Source organism: Juglans microcarpa x Juglans regia, chromosome 2S (assembly GCF_004785595.1).
Source record: "Juglans microcarpa x Juglans regia isolate MS1-56 chromosome 2S, Jm3101_v1.0, whole genome shotgun sequence".
NCBI classification, from domain to species: domain Eukaryota; kingdom Viridiplantae; phylum Streptophyta; class Magnoliopsida; order Fagales; family Juglandaceae; genus Juglans; species Juglans microcarpa x Juglans regia.
This window is the reverse complement of record NC_054597.1, coordinates 26,525,003-26,534,643: the sequence shown is the minus strand read 5'-3', so window position 1 is coordinate 26,534,643 and position 9,641 is coordinate 26,525,003. Positions and strand designations below refer to the sequence as shown.

General features: G+C 33.9%; 1 protein-coding gene across 2 annotated transcripts; it reads right to left on the bottom strand.

Moving 5' to 3' along the window:
• Positions 1 to 5,548: 5,548 nt before the first annotated feature.
• LOC121251495 (UPF0481 protein At3g47200-like) lies at positions 5,549 to 7,263 on the bottom strand. 2 transcript variants are annotated; one of them, XM_041150755.1, is made up of 2 exons: positions 7,012 to 7,263; positions 5,549 to 6,944 (listed from the first exon to the last, which is right to left on the bottom strand). In XM_041150755.1, exon 2 carries the CDS (start codon positions 6,909 to 6,911, stop codon positions 5,583 to 5,585), a length of 1,329 nt encoding a protein of 442 aa, XP_041006689.1. In that variant the 5' UTR covers positions 6,912 to 6,944; positions 7,012 to 7,263; the 3' UTR covers positions 5,549 to 5,582. The 2 variants fall into 2 exon arrangements, with proteins under 2 accessions (XP_041006689.1, XP_041006690.1); XM_041150756.1 differs by having other exon boundaries at positions 7,038 to 7,041.
• Positions 7,264 to 9,641: the final 2,378 nt, after the last annotated feature.

Genomic DNA, 9,641 nt, shown 5'->3' with positions numbered 1-9,641 from the left:
CTTGGAGAATCACCTGTTTAGGCCTTACTTTTTTTTATAGTTGTTTATTTTTTCTTGACAACAAAAGGAAGAGGCCGGTAATACTTTTTATTAGTTTAGAAAGAGTTTTTTTTTTTTTTTTTTTTTTTTGTTTTTTTTCACAAAGAGGTGAAATGAATAAAATTATTTATGTTTGTGGGTGCCTATTTTTGTGCATTTGTAAATTTTGTAGATGATATATTGTAAATTTAAATTGGTCAATTACCAATATTTATAAGTGCCGATAATACAATATCTAAAATGTTGGGATTGAAATTTATCGGCATTTGAAAAAGTCGGTAAAATAATGCTTAATTACTGGCATTTGTAAGCGTCGATAATGCAGTCTCCAAATGCTGGGACCAAAGAAATTTATTTGCACATGTAGACGTCAATAAAATAAAACTATATTTATTCATGGGTATCGAAAAATAAATAATCGACTAACTACTTCTTTTTCGACATATGTAAGCACCAGTAAAACATTCTAGAACGTCGGGAGTATAAACATTTGTCGACGCTTATAGACGTCGATAAAATAAACTACCTCGGTTGGTGGGTGCCTATTTTGGTGCTAACAAAATAACTACCCAATTATTGGCATTTTTAAATGCCGATAACATTCTTCAAAATGTCAATACCAAAATAATTTACAGGCACTTATAGACGTCAGTAAAATCAAGAATGATTATCGGCATTTGTAAGCGTTGGTAACATTATCTACAAAATGCAAGTACAAAAAAAATTTACCAACGTTTATAGACGTCAGTAAAATAAAAAATGATTATTGACATTTGTAAGCGCCGGCAACACAATCCACAAAACGTCAGGTGAAACAAATATTAACGGCACTTATAGACGCCAGTGAAAATAAATGTTGGGGAGGAACTGGTTGATTGCCGGCATTTGAAAATGTCATCAACATAATAAACAAAACGCCGGTAACCAAAAATGGGATGGTGGCGTTTACATAAACGCTGGCAAATAATATTCCCTATCCTTAAGTGCCGGCACTTGGGTCGTACCAATAAACAAATGCCGGTAAAAACATTACCGGCAGTTATTGTCCAATTGCCGACGTTTATGGGGCGTTGGCAGACTGCCCTTTTTTTGTAGTGTGTGCTCTTAGATATAGTCTCGTACCACTGGCTAAGAATTAAGATAGGAAAATTTTGGTTTCTAAAGATTTGGTCTTTGATTTTTGAAGGTAATCCTTATCAATGATCAGTTTCCCGGACCTAGACTTGAGGTGGTGACTAACGACAACATCATCCTCAACCTGATTAACAAGTTAGACCAGCCATTTCTGTTGATATGGTGAGCTTTTCCTGTGTATATCACCTGTTTTAAAGCTACACATGATCTTGTATTGAAAAACAAAGTGTTCAGTATATGCTTCCGTGATGTTAAAGAGGAAGATACTATCATACTCTTGATGGGTTGTATATAAAGGTTATTAGTAAATTACGATCCCCTTGGATACTGTGCAAATGAGTAGTGACAATGGCAAGACCTTGATTGAAAAAAAAATTCGGACCATTTCAAAAAAATTTCCCCTTTTCTTTCCCTACTTGGTCTCTGCCTCCTTGTTGCTCAGCTTTGTAAAATTAAATTAAGAAATTCCCTACACCATATATTTAATGGTGTAGGTTTGTAGTAGGATGATCTCAAAGTCCACATTTGCAGTTTCTTTGCTTTCAAATTTGAGTATTTGATTACGGCATCGAAACCAATAAGGTGGTTTACTGAGAACCTGTTTTATGAAAAAAAGGAATGGTATTAAACAAAGGAAGAACTCATGGCAAGATGGAGTATTGGGTACTAACTGTGCAATCCAACCAAACTTGAACTATACCTACAAGTTTCAAACCAAAGATCAGATTGGGTCCTACACATATTTCCCCTCAACTTTGCTTCACAAAGCTGTTGGAGGATTTGGAGGACTCAATGTATATGAGAGAACTCGCATACCGATCCCTTTTCCAAATCCTGATGGAGATTTCACCTTACTTGTTGGTGATTGGTACAAAACCAACCATAAGGTTAGCAAGATGCAATGTTTTTACTCTTAGGTCACAATCACATATATCATTAATCTCTTTAAGTGCAATTTTTGGTAGATGATTACATGAGCCCAATTTTGCTAAAACTCACTTCTTCTTTACTAATTCATTAATTTTCTTTAATCATTCTTGGCAATGCTAATGTCCGCCGTAGGATGTCAACATCTATAGCAATATATAATTTTGGAAACACGAAGCTTCTCTCTTGAGGAGCTGTGCCATCCTTTCTCTAACTTGCAAATTCTGAAATTTTAAAGGTCTAAATTCAACTCTAATCATCTCAATATTACATTCCAACTGATAAATTTAGGGCTACATGCTACCTCAATCTAGTTGATTGTGTAACGGTTTGCATTTTTGCAAAACTGAAAATGGTACCTATCTTGTTTAGACTTTTCCTCATGAGTTCTCATGATGTTTGCAGACATTGCAGCAATCTCTGGACTCGGGAAAATCTCTACCATTTCCTGATGGCGTCCTTATAAATGGTCAGGCTGAGAATACCTACAGTGGTGACCAAGGTCATCCTCAATAATTAATTGAATATATTCTTGATTCACTGAATTAGCTCTTAGCCAGATTTGATTTCTCTAAGTAAATCTTATCTAGGTTCTTATGGAAGATGTTTTACTCACATCTATCTGCTTGTTGATCTTCCAGGAAAAGTCCTTATGTTCAGGATCTCAAATGTGGGCTTGGCAATCTCATTGAATTTCAGGATTCAGGGCCACAAATTGAAGTTAGTTGAGGTTGAAGGCTGGCTCTTACCATTGTTGTGGCTGTCATGCCCTTTTTGGCATTTCTTGGATTTTTCAAGTATTTTGTGATTTTATAGTGTAGAAGAAGAATATTATCATCATATGGCTTATTATAATATACAGATATTACATATATGGATCTCTAATATGCATAGTTTGGGTATAGTTCATCAGGGTTAATCTTGTGGATTTTTTTTTATTATTTTGTGAAATATCTTTTCCAGCGATTAAAATTTGCTGGAATTTTTTTTTTGCAAATTAAAATTATATCGCCAGAGATACTTTTACCGGCGATTTTGTGGAATTTGCGGCGAATATAAGTCACCGCAAATAGTTTTACAGCAATTTAAGTTGTTTGTTGGAATATAGCTTATTATTAACGACAATTAATAAACTTTTAACAACGACTATAATTCGCCTCAAAAGTTTTCCCGACGATTAAATAGACAAACGAAATGGGTATTTGCAGTATTTTATTTGGAATTTGCGTCGAAAAAAAATCGCTGGAAAATATAACATTTTTCGCAGCGATTTTTGGCTTCCGTTGGGATAGATCAGAAACGGAGGGATAATATCGGCGAACATGCAGTGATTTTTAAATTGCTTGGGAAAAGTCAATGACGGCTATTTAGGGACTTTTCCCAAGGAAAATAATCGCTGGGAAAAGTCACTTCTCTTGTAGTGTAGATTTATCTATTTTATTGGTTCAGTATAATCATCTTTTAAACTAGAGATTGTGGTTTTGGAAATGGAGGTATTCTTCTTTTCCTAGCTCCCTGTTGACGTTAGGTTTGAAAGCTAGTGTAACTTTGAGGATTTATTTTGTGTTTGTGCTTTTGCATACTAACAGTAATTTTGATGCTAAACCCATGGTCATGCTTAGATGCAACTATCCAGGTTAGTTAGAAAAAATCTACACATCTTCCTACTATTCACACAACTTCCCACACACCACATTTTTTTTTTAATTTTTATTATTTTTTTCTTTTATCAAATATTTAATATATGAATAAAGAATAGAAAAATTGAATTAATTTAAAAATAATAAATTCAAAAAAAAATTTAAAAATATTAAAAAATTAAAAAAATGTGGTGTGTGGAGATTGGAGAGGTTGTGTAGCATTGCTCGGTTAGTTAAGTTGATTTATTGTCAACGCAGATTCACATCTGTCTACATGATTCACATCTATCATTATTGTGATGTATTAGAACTGAATCTCAGTCCTTGTTTTGTTTGCTTAATTTTTGTATTTTCTTTTCAATTATAGCTGCATCCAACTTACACCAACTTCAATCTTAAGCTGCTACTTGTATGTGGTCTTCTATATACTCTCTAGTTTATTGGGTTGTTAGTTCTGGCAATTTAAATTGTTGTTCTATACACAAAAACCCTCCGAGATACTAATGAATTCTGATATTTAAGAACAATGGAAGAAATTGGAGCATCATCTTGCTAACATAGCATTGTTTCTTACAGTAACTACTCTTTTACCAAACTAAGCCTTAGTTGATGACTTTATTCGTAGATTTAGGGCTTGTTTGTTTTCGCAGATGAGATGAGATAAGATGAGTTGAGATTAAAGTTAAGTTGAATAAAGTATTGCTAGAATATATTTTTTAATATTATTTTTATTTTGAGATTTGAAAAAGTTGAAAACAAAAGAGTTAAGTGATTTTCTAGTGGGCCTCAGAGTCAGCTCTTTTGGCATGATATTATAATTCAGTCTTTAGATTTTCAGATTTTCAGAATTAAAACAACAATCAATGTGAGGGGTTAGTGCACTATTTAGGTGAATTAATTTTATCTTACAGTTATATATACATATATTATTTATAAGGGTCTCTCATATATTATATAGCTTGGGTATAGTTGTTTGATATAGGAATGTGATTGTGTCTCTATTAAGTGTGTAGGATCATAGGTCTTTAAAGGAACCAACAAGGCTTTTTGAGGGCATGGAAGTCGTAGGGCTTCATACCAACTGGGATATTTAAGCACTTGATAGGCTCATTTGCATTTGGTTATGCATTTAAGCATTTGACATGAGTCCTTTTTTTTTTTTTTTTTTCCCTTTTCTGTTTTAGGTCTTACTTGTTTGCCCTCCAGAAAAGGAGCTGCCTCTCAAATACAAAGATCTTCTTTCATTTTGTTTGCTGGAGGCTTGGAGATTGGGTGTATGCTTAATGGATCATATGTTGAATAGATCTCTTCATTAGCAGCAATTTATTACATATTTGCAATGACTATAAATCACCGCAAATATGTTTTCCCAACAATTTAATAAGCAAACCGTACATTTATGGTGAGAAAAATCATTGAAAAAAGTTATTAATTACGGCAATTTTTTTATATTTGTTGGGTTAAAACAGAAGTGAGCAAAGGACATTCAGCGATTTTTAATTGCTGGGAATACTCAAATGCGGCTATTTTAGTACTTATTGCGGGAAGAATCGAAATCTTTCAATTTCACATTCTTGATACTTATCCAAAACCTCTATTATGTCTTTTAGGTGGTTTTTTATATTTATTTTTGTACGTTGATGAGGTGTGCGCTTACCATATGAGCGCCCAACAATGTGTCCTGATGCAGAGGAACTAATTTGAACTTGTCAAGTTGTAGCCCACAATCCCACATACCCCTAAATTCATAAACAAAAGAATTTCTTTTAGACAAAATTTTTCAAAATAAACTGAAGAAGAATAGAAGGTATCCGATCGAATGCTAGCTATCATTTACTATTATCAGAACAGATTCCTCCTCTTTGATGGTAACACTGAGACAATAGAGCATATAGCTTGCGTTAAAGTGAACGCCAACATGAGAATAGCAGCAATGGTGGCAACTACTCTCCAAGGAGTGCTAAAATGATCACGTTTCAAGATAGCCTTCCAACGATTCCAATTGCTATCATAGAATTCAACTATATCTCTACAAAGACGGCGATACTCAAGATTCATGGATGAATATTGGACATTTGTGCCTAAATTATTGATAAAAGTTGCATTGTCGTACTCTCCCATCCCATTAACGAGTATGTTCTTTTCAGCAAGTAAAGCCACATCTTTGCCTGTATCAATAAGGAAATCCAACAAGAGAAAATAATCAGTAATATATGCTTGTGTTGGATAGTGACATTGCTCCAAAGCCATGAGGTTTCGAGCAAATATCTCCGTGGTATTGTCAATAGTAAAGCGCGGGATTTCCAACACTCCACCTTCATGATATTTTAAGTTAAGGTAGCACTGGCTTTCACTCTTCTTAAAGGTCAATCCTGCCTCAGCCAGCTTCGTTGCACAGTATATTTTCTCAACCCTACTGTCAGGTTGTCTTTCTGATAGAGTTTCGGGTGGAGGTAGATAAAAGATTCGGATCAAATCAACAAAATGAATTATTCGATTGAACTGATCGGAATCAGAAGGCTTATTTTGAGTGTTGAGAAAGCCAAAGTAGCGAAAGGCAACCTCAATGAAGGGACGGTAAATTCTATGAGTAACCAAAACAAGCTGATATAAATCGTTAAGAATAAAGAAGGGAAGTTGATTTTCAAGTAACAGAAAGTCCAACTGCATCCTAGCAGTTATCCATGGTTTTATAACTGTTCTATCCTCATCTGTCCATTGCACTGGGAACATGTCTCTCAAGAAATACTCAATAATGAAGGCCGCATCAAGGAGTATCATTGTCACAAACTCATCGCTGTCAAGTTCAATGGTTTCTGCATAACATTGACGAATTGCTGCTTCTGAGCCTTTTACAATTCTTACTAAATTCTTCAGGTGTGTTTTGGCTCGTCTCGCAAAATCGTCCAGATATCTCACTTTATACTTTTCCAGGATTTGTAATTTCTTGTTGGCGTGGTGAAAGGGGCCTATGGAAATAACTTGTGGAGTGTAGGCTTCTTCATTCAATTTGCGCAAGTGATGTGGAACCTTGTAGATACAACGTTCTCCTGGTAAGTGACGCCTCGAACTTTCTAACAGTTGTGTTATTCTAATTACCAAATGTTCCCCTTGATCTGCTGAAGCATTTTGATCATTTCGTTGAAAATATGTACCATATGATTGCCCCATATATCTACAAACTTCCCTTAAAAAATTAAACCCCTGATGAAAAACACAAATATTAATATTGTCACGGGCTAGCTAGCATTTAATGGTAGAAACAACGTATAGAATGAGAGGAAGAGATGATAGGACCTGCGGCTCGATCGTATGAAAAGCCGTGAAAGCTTCCGTGCTGCCGGCGTGAAGGGAAATGGTGTTGATCGATACCGCCTCGTAATTGCAAATCAGATCTGCTTTGTTCCTCCCTGATAACAAGAGTACTGATGCTTTCTTTCTTCTCTCTCTCACACGCAAACGCACATATGCTTTATATTTTCTTAAATAAAAGTGACTTCTTCTGATCAATACCCTTTTTTTAAAGCGTGAGGAATTATTTGGTTAACAACTTCTCTTCTAAATACACTTTTAATAAAAAAATTCAACCACTTTTTTTAGAAGGTAAGCAGTGCTGTGATCATCACCATTCCTTTCCGCCTCAAAATGTCTGTTTTTCTTTATGCTTTTATATTGAAAAAGATTAATTACACAGTACTGAGCGTGGCCGGCAGATAAAGACGCGTCTTTATTGTTTTGGACGAACGCATCTTTATCGTTTGATGGTAAATATGAACGTGTCAATGTAATTACAGTGAAAGCAATGAAATTCCTAAAATATTCAAGCCCTAGCTAGCTGAAATATTATGTTTTCCAAAAATTTAATATTATTTCTATTTAGAAAATATATGGTGGTTGCCGGCCATGAACAAAAGATAAATATTGCTACATTTACAAAAAAAAAATTATACAAAATAATCTCATAAACTGATATATCTTTATCTAATCTTTAGATCTACTTTATAATTAAAATAATTTTATAATTTAACGAATTATATCAAGTCACATCAATTTGTAAGATTACTTTTGTATAATTCTTTTGTACCTAAAATATTTTTTATATCTTTATGAACGATGCTAGAGCTTAGAGAGGGACTACCGACTGTATAATGTTTTTTCTTTTGTTTTTTTCCTTCAATTCTTTTAGGCCTCGTTTGTTTTCAGGAAACATCTCATCTTATCTCATATCATCTTATTTCATCATTACAACTTTCTCAAATCTACACACAAAATAAAATAAACAATTCAACTTTTTCAAATCCCAAAACAAAAATAATATTAAAAAATATATTTTAACAATATTTTATTTAACTTTTAAACTTTAATCTCATCTCATCTCTGAAAACAAACGAGCCCTTAATTTCTTTAAATACTTTATAAATTTTTTAAAATATAAATTTATTAAAAAAAATTCTTTAATTATTAAAAAAAAGAAGATAAAAACAATGGATGATAATTATCGATTGCCACTCTCAGCGGCAACTCTCAAGTCTCAACACATTTTCCTATCTTTTATTCTTACATTCCTCGCCATCCCGAATCCCGATGACCACGACAAGCCAAAGAATAAGGGATTGAATTTAATAAATATTCTTGAAGATTGGCATATGCAGTTGCTATTGACAAAGAAAATAAGAACAAAGTAGTAGTTTTTTTTTCCCGCTCAAGCATGCGTATAATAGATATAATAAATAGTTATAATAGACAAGATTTAATAGAGTAAGAGTTTTCAACAATTATCCTAAACAAGCAAATACTACACAAGAAAAACGAAACAAAGAGGACCTAGGCCAATGACTTGGCTCCCACCCATTTCCTATAAAGAGGAGTCACTTAAAGCGGTTTTGACACATGCAGTCTGATAAGATGATAAAATTACGACTGAAAGTAGTAGTGGATTGTTGTACTTTGCTCGTCTAGATTGGCTGATGAGATTTGCACTACCTCTTTATCTTATTTCTTGGTTAAGATAAATGAGAACATAGAAAAATAGACAGAAAGATGAGTTGACTCACCAGTAGACGACTCACCAGTAGACGACTTTCACTGACTCTGGAGGTCTTCCCACGTGAACATAGGAAACGCGTCTTTCTTTTAATATATTTAATCCGCATCTTTATTCTTTTAGATCAACGCGTCTTAATTGTTTGACAGCAAAGATGAACGCGTCAATGTAATTACAGTGAAAGCAATGAAATTCCTAAAATATTCAAGCCCTAGCTAGCTGAAATATTATGTTTTCCAAAAAATTTATATTAATCCCAAAGTTATAATCTTTAGAAAATATTACATGGTGGTTGCCTGCCATCACCTATATATATATATATCACAGGTCATATATAGGCCGGTGGCCGGACCATCCCAAAATGGAGCAGTCTAGCCACAACCGTAAAGCCAATATACATGTTGCGGCTAGAGTACTAATGCTGCCATGAGGGTGGTCAGACCATAAACTTTATTTTTTAAAAACTTAAGCCAAAATTAGAATAGTTACAACTCTATTTTTTTAAAAACTGGTTATTTCTCATTTTCATAAATTGTTATTTTCATGAAATAATTATTCATTTATGAGAATGTAACCAATTAACAAAAAACAGCTCTGTTCTACCAACCAAACACATATTAAGCAAATGGTTTATATTTTTTTCTAACACATATGTACATGATTACTCCCCGTCCTTACGCGCAAGTATATATCTTTCGTGTCCTCTTTCACGTGCATAACACTAAACAAAAGATATATATATCTTCAAGGATGGATGATGCTAGACCATCACAGAGAGGGTGTAGAAAATCAAGTAGAAGATATTGTGGCTGAAAATCAGGAAGATTCAAACCATCTACTAGCTGCCGATCGATATC